Here is a 19,435-nt window from a genome sequence, read left to right on the forward strand (position 1 = left end):
AGTTCGTGTCAGGTAACAGCTGTACATAACAGCCTAGAGATGTTCTCTTGAGTGATGTCACGATGAACACTAGTTACTTATTTTAGCTCATATGCTAACTATTCTAGTGATGAAACGCGTGAATGTGTATTGTATGTATTGTTTGGCTGATTAATTTCTTAATCTAATGAATTGTAATGTTTAGGCATATTGTTAACAAATGGCTATGCATTGGATGATGTTGCTAGGTTATTCTTTGTCTGTGTTGTTGCAGACCATAATAAATAGACATGTCAAGTGCAATATGGGCCTGTGTTTTCTGACAGGATCGCCCACATTCATACTTTGCCACTCTAAAATAGGGTCAGCTGGAGACATCATACTAATCATATGATCCTCTCCGTTTTACTTCACATTATGTACAGTTCATACAATCTTGCAAAGTCAAGCAGAAAATTGTTTCCAATATGGCAGGAGAAACGCAAACGGAAGTGACATACGAGCTGCCTGGCAAAAGTAGCAGTAATGTACTTTTTTTTTTTTTTTGTTTAGTAACTCCGAAGATAAAAACACAACAGCCAGGGGGGTTACAAACATAGACGCAAAGACATATATTACAGATATATAAAGCGTGACATCATCAGCAGGCGCGAAGGACCCGATCCAATCTGGACATTTAAAAAAAATTCAATGAACATTCTATCAGTCGGCTTCTATCAGTCGGCTTGCCGCAAAATTTTGTATTTGGCCTTCCATCCATTTGAAGTTGACACCCCTGGCCTAAACACTCTTCCAAGCAAATATGAGGGAGATCTGGCTAACCTGCCACGAGAAAATCATGAAAGAATAAAACATGTACTTCATTTAGCAAGTAGGTGGCACTCCCACTACGATGAAAAGTTAGTTTGTAGATGTCTTCAGGTGTAGACTCTGATCAAATGTGTGAAATTTAGATATAATATTATCATGTGGATCACAATACAGCTGCTTTAAAGTCAATGTGATGCCGAATTGTAAAGTAAATTCAAAATGGCGGACTTCCTGTTAGGGTTAGCACATGGCTCAAAGAGACTTTTTTGTAGGTCTTCGCCTGTTACATATACCAAGAAATTTGTAGATATAGGTGAAACATACAACCGGGGCTGTTTTTTTTTTTAAAACATTCAAGGGAATGCTAGCGAGCAATTTTTTAAACAATTGCAACGTAAAACAAAAACAAAGGTGATTTTACTAGGCCTGATGTGTGTACAAAGTTTTGTGAGATTTCATGCATGTTTCGACTGTAATAATCAGCATAGTTTTATTTGCGAACTACCCGTTGCCATGGCGACAGCTTTTAACGAAAAATTATAAATACCGTATTTTAACATCAGGAGGGTCTTCCGAGCAACCTGGTTGCTTCGACCTGGTTAACTTGCGAGGAGAAAAGGATCAAAGAATAAAACATGTACTTCCTATAGCCAGTAGGTGGCGCTACCAATACGATGAAAAATAAGTTCGGAGATGCTTCAGGCTTCAACTATTATCAAATGTCAGTAGTTGTTTAGAAGAAATTATCATGTGAGTCAAGTTCCAGCAGCTATTGTAATCAGAAAAAAATCATACTTAAAACTTAATTCAAAATGGCGGACTTCCTGTTTGGTTTAGCATATGGCTCTAAGAGACTTTTTTGTAGGCCTTGAACGATTGCATATACCACCAAATGTTCATCAATCTAGATGAAAAGTAAAACTGGGGTCGAGGGGGCGCGAGCGAGCCATTTTTAACAAATTGCACAAAACAATTTAAAAAATATTGATGATTTTGCCAGGCCTGATGTATATGCAAAGTTTCGTGAGATTTCGTGTATGTTCAGACCCTCAAGATGAGAGTTGTTTGTTTGGCGAACTGCGTGTTGCCATGGTAACAGCCTTTCACGAAAAATCACAAATTTGTATGTTAATATTAGGAAGGCATAAGCACTCTTACGAGGAAAGATGAGGTGGACCTGGTTTACCTGCTGGGATAAAAACATCAAAGAAAAATGTATTTCCTTCAGCCACTAGGTGGCGCTACCATTACGATGAAAAATAAGTTTGTAGATGTCTTTAGCCCTTGGCTGTCATCTATTATGAAAAATTTCGAGAAGTTTGGATAATCTGAGTCAAGTTAAAATTGTATTTATTGTCACATTGAAGAATCAGAATTTGCGGCGCCGTCAAGGCCACGCCCTTTACCGAAAAGTCACAATATTTGGCATAGAGTAAGATCAATGTCTTGAGGCTTTTCTGACAAATTTTCAGTCAGATTCGTTCAACGGGCTCCGTGCAGTAAATAGAAATATATGAAATGACAATATTGGCCCCACTAGGTGGCGCTATATGTATAATGGAATATCATTATATAGATGTCTTCAGGTTGCAACTTTTTACATACAGGTGAAGTTTGGGATTTTTTGGAGCATGTGCTGGGGAGTTATTAAGGTTTGGCGAAGGAAAACAATTACGCCAAATTTGATGCCCCGCCCCCGTCATATAGTTTATCAAAAACTCAAAAATATGATCCGAGTTGTTGCCCCAGGTTTTAAGATTATATATCCGAATTTTGAAGTCAATTGGAATAATCCTCTGGGACATGGGTGCAAAAGTATGCACCCTGCAAAAAATGTCCAAAATTGGACATTCAAAAATTCATAGCTCCCTTCCTGTACTTTAGACTATGGCTGCAGTGGAATTTCTTGTACGTCTCAGGGTGCTGCACGCGCCTGCCAATTTTCGTAGGCCTAGGTCAAACAAACTGGAATTCTATTTTGTTTTCCTACTCTAGGTGGCGCTAAAGAGCCATTTCGCTTGCGCTGTTTACGGCGACTTTAAAATATCAAATTTCTCGCCAGGCCCGATGAGACTGCAAAGTTTGGTGAGTTTTCGTGCACGTTTCTGGGTTCAAAAATGCGATCATTTGGTCAGAAAAAAAATTAAAATTTCTACAAAAACAATAGGGACCTCGCAGCGGTCGCTGCTTGGGCCCTAATAATAATAATAATAAGAATTTCTACGAAAACAATAGGGTCCTTGCAGCTTTCGCTGCTCTGGCCCTAATAATAAGAATTTCTACGAAAACAATAGGGTCCTTGTAGCTTTCGCTGCTCGGGCCCTAATATTAAGAATTTCTAGAAAAACAATAGGGTCCTTGCAGCTTTCGCTGCTCGGGCCCTAATAAGAATTTCTACGAAAACAATAGGGTCCTTGCAGCTGTCACTGCTTGGGCCCTAATAATAATAATAATAATAATAATAATACGAATTTCTACGAAAACAATAAGAATTCCTACGAAAACAATAGGGTCCTTGCAGCTTCCGCTGTTTGGGCCCTAATAAGAATAAGAATAATTTCTACGAAAACAATAGGGTCCTTGCAGCTTTCACTGTTTGGGCCCTAATAATAATAAGAATAATTTCTACGAAAACAATAGGGTTCTTGCAGTCGATCGGATAAAATGTCTCGGAGGAGTTTTTTTTTAAATATGACCTGTACAAAAGGTCAAAACTGTTGGCCTATTCCAAAATTAAGTAAACATGGCGGACTTCCTGTAAGATTCAACCTATGGCTCTAAGATACTTTTTTAAGGCCAATATAGGTGGAGATGATGTGTGTGCAATGTTTCATGAGTTTTCGCCAAAGTTTAGACCCTCTAAAACAGCATCATTGTTCATGATATACAGCGCATCGCCACGACAACATTGTACAGCGGAATAAAAAACACTTCAGCAAGTTTTCATCTCAAACGTCTTTAGATTAAGCATGCAAAGTTTGAAAATTGTATAAATGCTGTATGGGGGGTTGGTTAAAATATGACAACTATGAAAGTCCCAAAAAGGTACGACAATTCCAAACTAAAATAAAAAAAATGGTAGACTTCCTGTAAGGTTCAGCACATGGCTATAAAATACATTTTTGTAGGTCTTAGGCTGTTACATATACCAGCAAATTGTCATAGATGTAGGTGAAATGTACAACCCAGAATCCTTTGTTAAGCAGGAATTATGAAACGCAAAATTTGATGTTCAGCCCCCGTCATATAGTGTTTCGAAAACGTAAAATATTTTTCCCTATTTTTGTCCCACGTGTTGAGATGGTACAACCCAAATTTGAAGTCAATGGGGTGAACCATCTCTGACTTGGGGGCAAATGTATGACCCCTGTAAATGTGCACAAATTGTACAAAGTTGTACTTTGTATACTCATTACTCACTTTCTGGACAACAAAATAAAAAAGATTTCAAGAACTTTTTACATTAAACATCTTTAGATTAAGCATGCAAAGTTTGAAGACGATCGGATAAATGCAGCAGTTCGCTGCTCGGGCCCTAATGATGATTTCTACAAAAAAACAAAAGGGACCTCGCAGCGGTCGTTGCTCGGGCCCTAATTATTGCTAACTGTATTAAGACTATTTTTAAAATGAATTACAGTAACTTTAAAGTGTTTATGAAATTATTTACACTTTTTAGGCATTTAAATCTTTGAATGTTCAACAGCATATTGTAACGAATTGGGTTATCTGCGTTGTGGTCGGATTTGTGTTTTGCCGAGTTGTGATGTTTCCGAGGTTCATGAATGAATCGTACGGCTAGCGAGAGAAGCAGCGGAGAACGAATAACAGAGCTGTTCTGTTTTGTTTTTGGCTAAAAATACTGCTTGCTTCCTTGTCTAAGAAACATTAAAAGTCGGACATTCGTTATTATGTTAGATGTGTTAGCTGCAACATAGCCGCCAATCTCATGTTGTAATGTGCGATTTTAACAGGAAAGCAGAATGTTCCCAAACAGGAGACCGCAGTGTATGGGAGACCTTCGAGCTCTGGCTTTTTTGCGTATGCCATTATCATGCCATATATCCATGCATTTATGATTTATCACGGCTTCTGGCGTCCTGGGTCCTCTTTAGTGCTGCCGCCCTCTCCCGCGTGCAACAGAGGGCGCCCGTGCATAAACCCGCGCTAATAAGTGGACTGAACCGAACATGCCATACTGAAACGTATTAATACACCCACGAGTACCGTCACACCCCTAATAAATATATGCATTATGCTTATATAAACGGTATAAATGCAGACGCTGTCGGCTGTCTGAGGAAAAATATTGATACCCTTGTTTTCCTAGCAAAGACCTCTCAAAACGTTAGCGCAGACATTTTTCTGTTCAATAGCGTTGAACAAGGTTTGTCATTCGTGCAGATGTTCACAAGTATTTGACAATGTTTAAAATGTTATTTTCTTATCTTATCAAGCTTATCATAATATTTTGAGTTAGTAAAAAATATCTAATTTGAAGTTATTTTGTCAGTTTTAATTTTACTGATTTTAGATTTTTGTCAAGGTACTGTTTTCAGTACCGGTATGGAGGTACTTTATGCAGCTATAGCATCAAAGTCAAAACTTTGATATTGTGACACACTGTCCATTTTCTGCGTTCCAGACATCGCATTAACGTGAAAATTTAAACACATTTCCAAAATTGCACATACGTGTTTTTCACAGGACAGCAAAGGTATACTAAACCTAACAGGAAGTTTGCCATTTGGAATTTTCTTTCACATTTGGCCCCATTTTTTGCCTGTTATAGATGTCACGTTTAAAAAAAAACAAAAAACTAATTGTTTTAATTCCGGCAAAGTCTGGGCACACCTGTATTTAATACTACACATTTGTGATCAGTGAATGAAGTTATGGCTTACCAACAAACATCTTGACATCACTAACACTGAAGCTTGGATCAGGCATCCTATGAAACAAGAAAAAAATGTTACTATGCCAACTTTACACAAGAAATTATGAGTCCTTCATGTGGAGGGGTGGGGAGCAGAGAGATGTGAACAAAAAAGTGCAAGGGAAAAAAATTACTTTAGTCCTAGTCCATCAATTTTCTCAAAGATGATTGGGTCTCTCAGGCCACCTCTCTGGATGAACTCATATGTAAAGTCTAAAAGACAGAAATGTCATATCCAAATGTTATATGTTATATATTTCAGATGGAATTTTGAAGAATAGTTACAATAAATACCAAGAACCATTGTACAATGTTCATAAATGACAACATCAAAATCCATCCATCCATTATCTATACCGCTTCTCCTCACAAGGGTCGCGGGGCGTGCTGGAGCCTACCCCAGCTGTCTTTGGGCAGTAGGCAGGGGACACCCTGAATTGGTTGCCAGCCAATCGCAGGGCACACAAAGACAAACATCCGCACTCACAATCACACCTAGGGGCAATTTAGAGAGTCCAATCAACTTACCATGCATGTTTTTGGAATGTGGGAGGAAACCGGAGTACCCGGAGAAAACCCAAGCAGGCACGGGGAGAACATGCAAACTCCACACAGGGAGGCCGGAGCCGGGATCGAACCCACGACCTCTGAACTGTGAGGTGGACGTGCTAAACAACATCAAAATAGCCCAGTAAAATCAACAGTAAACAAACTAATGCTGGACTTACACCTAACAATTTTTTCAGGCTCAAAATAAAACCTGAAAGTCAAAAGGAAGTATTAGAGTTACTGGAGTCAGAGTAGGCTCCCATCATCTTAATAGTTTAGTGTCAAGTGGTAGTTTCAACTGTTTTGGATAATTGTCTTCCTAGTCTTGGCTTTCCAACAATATCAAACTTGAGTTGTGATAATATCACAAATCCATTAGTCTTTCAGTCTTTTCACAGACGTGACACAATCAACAACCAATAGTTGAGAGCCAAGAAAAACGTAAACAGGAAACTTTGCAAACAATCACGAGAGCTAAATGGACGAAGGGGAACAGTGGGAAAAATGTTACTGAGCATAATGGGGAAAAAAATGCATTGTTGGCCCCTAACCCTAACCCCTGAAGAATTTCGATGTAGTTAGTGTTGCATGGGATACCGGTACCAGTGTCAAAAACGGTTCCATACTTTTTTATTTTTTTTTTAATACCAGTATTTAAAAAAAGCACATAGCTCACTAAATCTGTCTTATAGGCAAGTATACATATGTGCATAGTCGCCTGTCTGCCGTTAAATCGCTGCCTCGTTGAAAATCATGACGTGTGAAACAGAACCTTTTTTGCTTACATGACTGACAGCCATGGCAAGCCGACCAACATTACAAAAAAAAAAAAACAGTCTATAATGCTTGTTGTTTTAAAACTACCGTGGCTCGAAGTGGGAACACATACAATCTGGCCGAACACCTCGCTGACCAGCAAACAGTCTGAGTTATACCACCACAACAGCGACAGGTTGTGAGGCATTGGTACTGTACACTTCCCTCAAAAATAAGTACCTTGTTTTTCGGACTATAAATCGCTCCGGAGGACAAGTAGCACCAGCCATAAAATGCATAATAGAGAAGAAAAAACATAATTTGCACTGGAATATAAGTCGCATTTTTGGAGGAAATTAATTGTGCTCTTAGTACACATCATAGCACACAAAAAAGTTACGGTAAGATAACTTCAAACTCAGCAAAACGGTTGTAGATCGATTATATAAGTCTTTTATTTATCCCCGACCGTGTAGAATGTTTCAAAGTCTCCAAAAGTATGTATGTATTCGGTCAAAATTATCTCTTTGTTCTCTTCCCAGCTCTCAGCTCCGTACGTGTGGCTGATGCAAGACCTCAACCAGTGTCTAAAAGCAACAGTACACTATTTTGTATAGATGTATGTGTATAGACAGTCAAATTGTCTTTATCATACTATTTTAATTACTTATTTATCAAAATGTTAGATTTTAATCGTTTACATTATTCATGCATTCTAATAGCTTTTAGGATTTATCTTTATGTTTCTTTATGTGTGTTACAATAAGATGTGAAATGATATACACTATACATGTTATTCTGCCCGTTGTAAAGTTAACATGTAATGCAGGTTTATATGCAGCCTTAGAACGCCCTCCCGTGGTTGTTTGCAGTTTTGTTTGCTGACGTTGAAAAGAAAAGAGATACAATATAATGTGTTCAATACAATACAATATAATTTTACACATAAGTGGCTCCAGAGTATAAGTCGCACCAAACTATGAAAACAACTGTGACTTATAATTATTTTGTTCACAATTTCACAAGGCATTAGACTAGCTGGGAGCGGATTAGAGAAGAGTAGACACACACACATGCACACACGCACACAAACAAGCAACATTACATTGAGTCATTATCAATTTAATCAACATATTTGCTTGGCCGTAACGGTCCAAATGTATTGTCAATATTAACAATGGATGACAAAAAACACAGTCAAATAGGTCAAGAATATGGCATGTAATGTAAAAACTTATAGTGAATAAGTACATATACTGTACCAGAGCTGGGCACTTTTTTGCCGGTCCGGCTGCGACCCTCCACCCTTGACCTGGGTACCCTTCCAGCCTCGACCCCCCACCTTTATTCCTAAAAATTATCACACCCCGCCCCGTTCCGACCCCCGCAACCCCCCCCCCCCCAAAAAAAACAAAAACAAAAAAAAAACGTGCATGGCGTCGCCGCGGGAGAGATGCTAACGGAAGAGGCTTATTCAAAGACCATTAGCTGGCTACTGTACTGTTCAAATAGGTTGTGGACACGCTTCAAAATGCTCAAATGCACCACTAGTACTTACCCTGCTGCGTGTGCTTACTTCCATTGGGTAGTTTTGTCGTATTGTATAATTATTTGGGTCCAACAGACGACAAGTCTGCAAGCATTCAACAAGTTACTTATTTATTTTCCACACTTCCCCTCCTTCACACTTCCCGGCCTTCAAAATAAAAACATACCAGCAAACCAGTACACAGCAGGTTTGCTACGGCATATTTCCGTAAGTATGGAAGACGCCAGAAGAAGTATATGAACTCCACCTTGATGTGCCAGTGTCATCCTTGAGTGCTGCTCGAAGCTTGACTATACTCGTGGAGACAAGTTGTTTTGAAACAGTTACGTTCCAAGTCGGGGGCGTCGCTTCAAAAAGACAGGGACAATAATGGATATCGTGCCTGCTACAACCATAAAGTGACCGAGATGGCTAGGAGATGCATTTAATTTTATTGTGAAAACGATCTGGAAGGTGTCGGCTAAGGGGGAACGTGGGTGAGTAGCTTCTTTACACACACATACGTGACATAACACTCACGTCGTAATAGAGCTGCAAGCAAGCTATAAAGGGCCCTCGCAGCCATGGCAACGTTGGGGTACCGGCACATTGGGATGCTCGCACATCGGAAATGAACAATGGAAATTATCACGTGGATCAAGTTACAAAACCTTTGTAGTCAAGGTGAGTCCAAAATTTAAAGTAAAATTCAAAATGGCAGATTTCCTCTTAGGTTTAGCATATGGCACCCAAGAGGCTTTTTTGTAGTTGTCTTTCTGTTTTATATACTATCAAATTTTCATAGATGTAGGTGAAGCGTGCAACAGCGGCCACTATTTATAAATTTTCTAGGGGGCGGTAGCGAGCCATCTTTTAAAGATTGCACAATGGAATAATTAATTATTGATTAATTTACCAAGCCTTCTATGTGTGCAAAGTTTCACGAGCATGTTTACATTCTCAAAATCATCCTATTGTTATTGGCAAACTGGACGTTACAATGGCAACAGCCTTTTGCAAAAAATCTCAAACTTTGTGTTTTAACATCATGAAGGGCAAACACTCTGCCGAGCAAATATGAGGGCGATCTGGCTAACCTGCCAGGAGGAAAAACATGAAAGAATAAAACATGTACTTAATTTAGCCAGTAGGTAGTGCTCCCACTACGATGAAAGTTTGTAGATGTCTTCAGGATTGGACTTTTATCAAATGTCAGTGGATTTTTAGAAGAAATTATCATGTGGGTCAAGTTCCAGTATTTTAATCAGAGAAATTCATATTTTAAACTTAATTCAAAATGGCCGACTTCCTGTTTAGTTTAGCATATGGCTCGAAGAGACTTTTGTAGGCCTTGAACCGTTACATATACCACCATATTTTCGTCGACCTAGGTAAAAAGTACAACCAGGGCTGAATTTTTTAACATTTCTAGGGGACGCTAGCAAGCCATTTCTTACAAATCGCACAAAAAAATAAAAAAATATTGATGATTTTGTCAGGCCTGATGAATGTGCAAAGTTTCGTGAGATTCCGAGCATGTGCAGACCCTCAAAATGAGCGTTGTTTTTTTGGTGAACTGCGTGTTGCCATGGCAACAGCTTTTCACGAAAAATCACAAATATCGTATTTTAACATCAGGAAGGTCTACAGTCTTCCGAGCATTTCTGAGGTCGACCTGGTTAAGGTGCGAGGAGAAAAAGATCAAAATAAAAAACATATATTTCCTTCAGCCAGTAGGTGGTGCTACCACTACGATGAAAAATAAGTTTGTAGATGCCTTCAGCTCTTGGCTATCATCAAATATGAAAAATTTCAAGAAATTTGGATGATCTGAAATAAGTTAGAAAGTGTATTTATTGTCACGTTGAATAATCCGATTTAGCGGCACCGTCAAGGCCACACCCTTCACCGAAAAGTCACAATATTTGGCGTAGAGCAAGATCAATGTCTTGAGGCCTTTCTGACCAATTTTCAGTCGGATTCGTTCAACGGGCTTCGTACTGTAAATAGAAATGTAAAAAAATGACAATTTTTGTCGCCACTAGGTGGCGCTATATGTATAATGGAATATCATTATATAGATGTCTTCAGGTCGCAACTCTTTACGTACAGGTGAAGTTAGGGATTTTTTTGAGCATGTGCAGGGGAGTTATTAAGGTTTTTCTCCTGTATGGCGAAGGAAAAAATGTACGCCAAATTTGATGTCCCTCCCCCGTCATATAGTTCATCGAAAACTCAAAAAAATGCTCACAGTGTTTGCCCCAGGTTTCAAGATGATATGTCCAAAGTTTGAAGTGAATTGGAATGATCCTCCGTGACATGGGTGCAAAAGTGTGCACCCTGTAAACGTGCAAAAATGGACATTTAAAAATTCATAGCTCACTTCCTGTACACTTTAGACTAAAGCTGTAATTTTTTGTACATTTTGGGGTGCTACGAGTGCCTGACAATTTTCTTAGGCCTAGGTCAAACAGGCTGGATCTATTTTGTTTTCTTACTCTAAGTGGCGCAACAGATCCATTTCTTTTGCGTTGTTGGCGGCGACTTTAAAATATCAAATTTTTCACCAGGCCCGATGAGACAAAGTTTGGTGAGTTTGCGTGCATGTTTAGGGGTTCAAAAATGTGATCATTTGGTCAGAAATATAACAAATAATAAAATAATAATAAATCATAATAATTTCTACAAAAACAATAGGGTCCTTGCAGCTTTTGCTGCTCGGGCCCTAATAATCTCTACAAAAACAATAGGGACCTCGCAGTGGTCGCTGCTCGGGCCCTAATAATTTCTACCAAAACAATCGGGTCCTTGCAGCTTTCGCTGCTCGGGCCCTAATAATAATAATAATAATAATAATAATAATAATAATAATAATTTCTACAAAAACAATAGGGTCATTGCAGCTTTTGCTGCTCAGGCCCTAATAATAATAATAATTTCTACAAAAACAATAGGGTCCTTACAGCTTTCGCTGCTCGGGCCCTAATAATAATAATAATAATAATAATAATAATAATAATTTCTACAAAAACAATAGGGTGCTTGCAGCTTTTGCTGCTCGGGCCTTAATAATAATAATAATAATAATAATAATAATAATAATAATAATCATTTCTACAAAAACAATAGGGTCCTTGCAGCTTTCGCTGCTCGGGCCCTAATAATAGTTTGTGGCAGCACTGCATGACACGCTTGCACCAAACATCATTGCGTATTGCGTTTGTGGATGGCTACAGCACCACACTAGCGCATAGACAAGCATGGTAGCGATTTTTTTTTTTTTTTTTTTTTTTTTAATGGAATCGAAAATCGGGAAGTGAAAATCGAATCGGGGCTTGAGTGAATCGTTACATCCCTGAAATTGGCTAATTCTGTGTCCAAAAAGCATCAAGGCTATGCAGCTGCATATCTGACCAAGAAAATGATCATAAACTGTCACACTAATGGCTCTACAAACCTCTGTGCACATTGTCTACTAGTGATGTTTGAATAAATAAATAAATAAATACATAAATGTAAACTAGTTTTTTTAAAGTTGAATTTACATGTAATGTATAAAATATAAATAATCAAGTATAGAAATAAACAGTGTAATATATTTACTGTATCTCACTCTCCTTCATGTGCAAATGTTCATAAATGTTTAACAATGTTTAAAATGTTATTTTCCAATCAAGCATATCCTAATATTTCAATTAATAACAAATTGTAAAAAAAATTGAAGTTCTTTTGTCAGTTATAATTTTGCTGCTTTTGCTGATTTTAGATTTTTGTAGAGGTACTGTTTCGGTATCCAGGTATTTTATGCAGGTATAGTATCCAAGTCCAAATGTTGGTATCATGACAACACGAGCCACATCCCAGTTATAAGAGGGTATGCACACTTATGCAACCACATTATTTCTATTGTTTACCTGTACTTCTCTTCTTGAAAAGATTTTGTTTTTTTTCCAATTGAGTTGCACAGGTTATATTCCTGCATTGGTGGAAAAAAAATGATAGTATTTATCTTGGTCTCACACTTTTAGATCACAAAAAATGGCATTTGATCAGGGTTGTACATACGGGGTACTTTATATCCTGTAGGAATGTTTTGCAGGTCTCGAGGGCATAAGCCCAATTAGTAATTTAAAAAAATAAAAAATAAAAAACTAATTACTCAATGCTTGTTCGTTTTATCTTTAAAGAAGGTATCCAATGTAAATAAAGACTCACAAAATTCGATTGTATTTGCTGGTCTGTTTTCTTTTCCATCTCTGAAATTCATGAATCATTCAATGATCAGATCTGGGCAGTTTTTCCATCCTCGCAAATGCTCTCAGCCAAGACGGGCAGGGCAGAAAAGGGGGACATACAGCCCTCAAATTTTTACTGTCTTCAAAATCCAAACATAATGCGGGCTGTCTCCTCCCTGGCTGGCCCAATGTGTTTGGCTGATCCTCCATGGTCAGATCAGGGCACGCTGACTCCAACACTTTTAACTGATTAGGCAATGTCCATAAATCTGTAATTGCCATATTGGTTTTTGGTTAACTTGTTGGCTAACAGAAAAAACATTCATATTGATTTAGATCCTTCAATCCACTGCACCCATTGAATATAAACTGGGACCATTTCTGATGTGGAGAAAGCAAACTGTTAACTTGATGAGTGTGTGCATGTGAAAATACTGAATGTTTACATTTTAGCAGGTGCAAGCCTCAAACTGTACTTGTCTACCTTTTCCTTGCATGCGAATAATCCGATCAGAGTTGAACCTCTGGCTGTAGACTTTCTCTTCCAGATTAAACATTCTCCTTCCATCAATCTCTTCATCTGATATTACATCCTCTTGATAATGCCGCCGGGTACCGGACCGCTGAAGAGAAAAATAAATCTTGGTTGAAAAATACATGTAAATTATGTTAGTCAATACATATGATATGACAAGGGTTAGCATGACACATTACACATTACATTACAAACTGACGAGTTGACGAGCACTTTCAATATCCCAGAGGAGATTGCGCGACCAGCTGGATCTGGGGGGATTGCTGCCGGGTCTGGCAGACTCTTTAAACCTCAGAGGTCATGTAAACAGAAGCTGGACTGCGGAGCTAAACTAGCTAAGCAATTAGCCTCCGCTGCTACCTGATCGGGTTCTCCATGCTAATAATGCAACTGTACTTGAGGCTAACCGCAGCATAAAGTCAACTTTTCATCGCCGCCTTATGTTGCCCATTATTGCGCAGACTACAACTTTATTGCAAGCTTCGATCGTAATGAGGTTAAATGCTTCAGACTGTGTCGTTCCTGTCATAATAGTCTTAATACTTGTTGGAGTAACGGCCATGGCTCGTTGGAAGTGCAGCAATGGCGAGTGAATTTAAATAATGTATTTTGGTGCATGAGAATGTCATCACATAAAAATGACCATTACACTAAAATAGGGTCCTGCATTTATTTAAAATATGTGTGTGTGCAGGTCTGTGCAATGTGCATTGTTAAAAGGTCACTGTTTAGTAAATAATTCTATGAGTGATTTAGTGTTGCACCGGATACCGGTTCCAGTACCGTACCCCGTTTTTTCGGCGACAAAACGGCTCGATACCATTTTTTTTTTTAACACCGGTATCAAAAAAAAAAAAAAAAAAAAAGCGCACATAGCTCATCAACTCTGTCTGAAAGGCAACTATACATAAATGCATAGCTGCCTATCTACCGACGTGTGAAAGGCCTCAAGTGACATCATGTTGAAGATGACCTCAAAGCATTGAATCGGTAGCTTCACCTTCGCTCACTGAACTTCCGCTCCTCGTTGAAAATCATGGTGTGCTTAGTGGAACCTTTTTGGCAACTTCATGGCAAGCCGCTCGAGGTCGGAACACGTCTAATCTGGCCGAGTATCTCGCTGACCGGTATCCAGAGTTATACCAATAGTTTACAGCGACAGGTTGTGATGCATTTCTAACACTCACCTCAAAAATCACGTAGAGTGTGAATTATTTTGTTCACAATTTCACGAGGCATTTGACTATCTGAGAGCGGATTAGAGAAGAGAAGACACAGACACGCATGTACACACCGGCGCACACACACGCACACAAACACACACAAGCAACATTACGTTGAATAATTATCAAAAATCGATTTGACATCGATATAAATGCTTAAAAAATGCATTAATGTAAAAAAATAAAATCGATTTGCAACACCATATTAACTATATTCACTCCTTCATATCCTGTCTGTCTGCAACGCACATACATAGTAGTGGTAATCTACGGAGCCCCTCTGGTGCCAGAGTGTGAAAAAACATTTTTTTGGGCTAATCTGTACCCACAGTTTACTAATCTGTACCCACAGTTTAGTAATCTGTACCCACAGTTTACTCATTTGTACCACAGTTTAGTCAACTGTACCCACAGTTTAGTCAACTGTACCCACAGTTTAGTCAACTGTACCCACAGTTTAGTAATCTGTTCCCACAGTTTAGTAATCTGTACCCACAATTTAATAAACTGTACCCACAGTTTACTAATCTGTACCCAGTTTACTAATCATACACACAGTTTAGCAAACCGCTAGCATTCTGTCGTACACACGGTCGTATATCTGTCAAGGTAAAGTCAATTAGGAGGTGCATTGTTACTAGAGCATAGTGCAATGCTTTGTGAAACACTTTTAGAACAGCCATGGCGTGGTTTATTTTAACTTTCATCCCCTTATATCAAATGAAAATAGTATTGCTCTAGTTCAATTGTGTTGCTTGAGCAGATTTAGCAGCGAAATGTTTATGTTCATTTTTCGTGCGTCAAATTCATTCACAACCTTTTTCGCTCGCCACAAGCAATCACCCTATCGTGACAACTGTTATCCTCGCCGTGGTTTGACTTTAGTGTGGTCTTTCGGGCATATCGGACGGAACCAATGTGGTTTTAGTCGAGTCCTCGCCTGAGAATTAAGTGGACATTTACTTACGAATCACAAGCAACTACGACTGCCGGAGAAGTGATCATTTATTCACTAATCACAAGAGCAGACAACTATGACTGTGACAGCACTGTAAGTACTTTGTCTGAAGTTACTTATGTTTAACGACAACAATTATTTTGTGTTTATCTGACTTTTTTGTCTGAAATGGCTTGGTAATTTGCTTTTGGGCTCTGCTGGTATTCTTTACAGATATGGCCTGTGGCTATTGCGTACACTGTAAACGAAGTGTACACAGAAGTTTTGTGTTTTGTGTTGAAGTAATTCACTTTTTGATAACTTGTTCTGAACACTCATTTTAATCAAGTTGTAAATAATTCCTGATGAAATTAATTTACTCAGTTGTCTTGAGTTTACATGTCTGTGAAATGCTGTCTATCCCATCGGAACTTCAAATTTTTTGTTGTTTTTCCTGTGACAAAAACATTTATTGCATACAATAACTAATATATCCTTGTTTTTAAAAAATTAAACCCAACCATCCATCCATTATCTATATCGCTTAACCTCAAAAGGGTTGCGGCGTGCTGGAGCCTATCCCAGCAGTCTTTGGGCAGTAGGCGGTGTACACCCTAACTGGTTGCCAGCCAATCGCAGGGCATTCATAAAATATTAAACATTTTGCTAATAGAATAGCACTACGGCGGCATGGCTCAGTGGTTGCGTGGTCGTTTCTCAACCTGGAGGTTGTGGGTTCGATCCCCGGCAATTGTGACCATGTTAAAGAATCCTTGAGCAAGATACTGAGCTCACCCAGTTGCTCCTGATTCTGTGTCATCAGGAGGTAAATGAGGTCCACTGTGTGAAGCACTTTGATAACCAAAGGTAGATAACTGCTATACAAGTGGCAGCCCTTTTAAACATTTAGCACAATAAACTCAAAATAATTAAGTTGGTGGTGGTACTGTGAACTCAATATTAATAGCTTGTTTAAACGTAAAGAGTTCAAGTTAAGTTTACTTATTATTTCTAAAGCAATGAGTTTCCACATTTTTTTTAAGTAAACTGAACTTTTTATTTTTTTACAGTGTATGAAGAAATATTGAAACAATAGAAACTCAAATCAACAATCATTTATTTTTATTGCTTAATTTCGTGTATTGCGAATTACGTATGATATCCCTTTTTTGTTGTAAATGCGCAGAATCATATATCCAAATTTATGTACAGTAATGTACTTATACTTTGAATTTTGTCTGTTTAAAATGTGCCACATGCGACGATAGATAATTAAGCAGTAGTATCCTTTGGTTGTCAAGTGTAAACAAATTTACTCTTCTTTTGCACAGGATGGACTCAAATTTTCAAAAATTCCTCCAAGAGCAGCGAATGTTAGATAAGGTCATTGCGACTTTTATTGAGGAAAAGGTATGTACCTCTGATCATAACATGTCCTTTCATCAAGGTGGATAGCCAAAGAAATGTTAGTGCTTCATATATGTGTAGTATGGCATAGTTGAATGCAAAAATCTGTAAAGTTTTTAATTTTTACATTTGTAATATCAGTCTCAGTAATCAAATCTCATATGCCCAAATGGATTTGCTCTCACAAGAAATTATTTTATATATACATTTATATGGGAAGGGCCGGGCGCACGGTCAAAGAAGACAACGCCGCGGCCCGCGCTTGCCAGCTAGTACGAAGTGAAGAGCGGAGGGGCTGACTGAAGGGAACACGGCAGCCCGAGTGGGGGCGAGCTTCCATTCTATTGCGACACAGCTTGGGCTGCAGGAGCCCGGTCCGCACATTTTTTTCCTTTCTTTTTTTTTTTTTTTTTTTTTTAAATCGGTCGTACTTTGTTTGTAGCTCATGCGTGCGGCTAACTAGGGAGTCGACGAGCAGTCTGCACTCGGCAGAGCAGGGAGGGATGGGCGCACGGGGCAGGCTTCGGCAGTGTGTGCGGGAGTAGCAGATCATTAGGAGCAGACGTTGACAAAGCGCTGTTGGTATTGAAGTCAGTGGTTTGGTATCGGTAATATCGATACCACAGCAAGCTAGTATTGTATCCGTTCAAAATGTTTAGTATCGAGTAAGTACCGAAGTATCGATATTTTTGACAAGCTTAATTGGGACACCCAGAATTGTCATTCCCAGGTGTCCCTAATGAAGCGGCCATGTTGTTCAAAAGTATTGGGACACTCAGAATTTTCATTCCTAGGTGTCCCTAATGAAGCGGCCATGTTCAAATGTTTTGGGACACACAATTTTCACCCCAGGTGTCCCTAATGAAGCAGCCATGTTGTTCAAAAGTATTGGGACACACCGATTTTCCATCCCCATGTGTCGCTAATGAAGCAGCCATGTTGTTCAAAAGTATTGAGACACCCCAATTTTTCATCCCCAGGTGTCCCTAATGAAGCGGCCATGTTGTTCAAAAGTATGAGGGATGAAAAATCGGGGTGTCCCAATACTTTTGAACAACATGGCCGCTTCATTAGGGACACCTGGGGATGAAAAATTGGGGTGTCCCAGGTGTCCTTAATGAAGCGGCCATTTTGTTAAAAAATATTGGGACACCCCGATTTCTCATCCACAGGTTCATTCCTTCCCGAGATTCCTTGTTTCCGTCCTTCCTTGCTTTCCAGTGTCCTTTCTTCCTCATTTCTCTGCCTCATCCTTTCCTTCCTACTATTCTGTATTCTTACTTTGTTTTCTTTCTTGCTTGTTTTCCTTGCTATCTTGGTTCCTCCCTTCCTTTGATTCCATCATTCTTTGTTTTCCTTATTTTTTCCCTGACTTCCTTCTTTCATTGTTTCCTTGCTTCCTCATTTCTCTTTCCTTTCTGATTTTTTTTAATGTCATTCAACTTCATTCCAACGTATTCCGAGGTTTCCATTCAGCTTCCTTCGCCTTCACACACAATTTCTGCAGACATTGCATCCTCTAGTTTGTTGTATTAGGGCTATTTTGTTGTTGTGTGTAAAGTGCTTTGTTACAGCTGTAGCTGTTGTAAAATGTGCTATACTGTATTAATAAAATTGTATTGTATTGTACAAATAGGAAGTTTGGGATATTTTGGAGCATGTACAGGAGATTTGCGGAATCAGAGCTTTCGCAGTCGATCAGCAATCAGCATGTTTGAAAAAACGATACTCAATCAGATTCAATCAATAAATGGTGTAAACATTTTTTTTTTCTTACAAATGCACCAAGTTAGAGCAAGACGTTTCTACTATTGATTCTGCTGAGAATGTCTTCCATATGAAAGTAACATTGGTACTGTGTAAAATCCTTCCATAATTCAGACAAAAATCAAGTGAATTGTGAATCATACATCATTTCCAATCGATTTTGGAAATCTGAATTGACACCCAGCACTAGAGATGAGCGAGATGCTGGTTTATAGTTTTAATGTGTGCAATGATGCAATGCAGCAAAGGTGTGGATGTAACAGAATGTAAGTGCAAGAGGCTTGATTTGCACATATATCACAGGTGACAAGCCCCAGTCCTGGAGGGCCGCTTTCCTGCACCTTTTCCAATTCTCCCTGCTGCAACACACCTGTTTCAAATGATCAAGATAGTATCAGGCTCCTTCGGAGCTGGCTGATGAGCTGATTATTTGAAACAGGTATGTTGCAGCAAGGAGAGATGGAAAAGATGCAGGAAAGCAACCCTTGATGACCAGAGTTGGACGCCTATGAATATAATTTTTCGGTCATTTTGTTGTTAGTTAGTTGTTGTTGTAAACAACGTGTTCAATGTTGGACAGAGATAAATAGGCATTGGGAGGGAGTATGTGGGGGGGTGTAGATTTTAGTAGTAGAGTTTAGGATGCTGTATAAATACAACGTTTTGAAATCACTAAATATTAGTTTTTAATAATGTTATTTATATGTCACTCAAAATAATCGTGATTATTTTTTGGGGGGCTCAGCCCTATCGGATCGTGTGTTTTTTACCAC

General features: G+C 38.8%; 1 protein-coding gene across 1 annotated transcript in view; it reads right to left on the minus strand.

Annotated features, from left to right (window-relative positions):
• The window catches only part of LOC147145412 (lysine-specific demethylase 2A-like), a 180,966-nt gene that overhangs the window by 160,664 nt on the left and 867 nt on the right, over positions 1-19,435 (minus strand). The window contains exons 2-4 of the mRNA XM_086032833.1: positions 13,278-13,416; positions 5,860-5,938; positions 5,694-5,740 (exon numbers count right to left, since the gene is read on the minus strand). Of these exons, the coding sequence (XP_085888959.1) occupies positions 5,694-5,740; positions 5,860-5,938; positions 13,278-13,416 (265 nt within the window). The remainder of the gene's footprint in view (positions 1-5,693; positions 5,741-5,859; positions 5,939-13,277; positions 13,417-19,435) is intronic.

The sequence above is a fragment of the Filicampus tigris genome, chromosome 6 (genome assembly GCF_054856515.1).
Source record: "Filicampus tigris isolate MCC_2025a chromosome 6, RoL_Ftig_1.0, whole genome shotgun sequence".
In the NCBI taxonomy this organism is placed as follows: Eukaryota; Metazoa; Chordata; class Actinopteri; order Syngnathiformes; family Syngnathidae; genus Filicampus; species Filicampus tigris.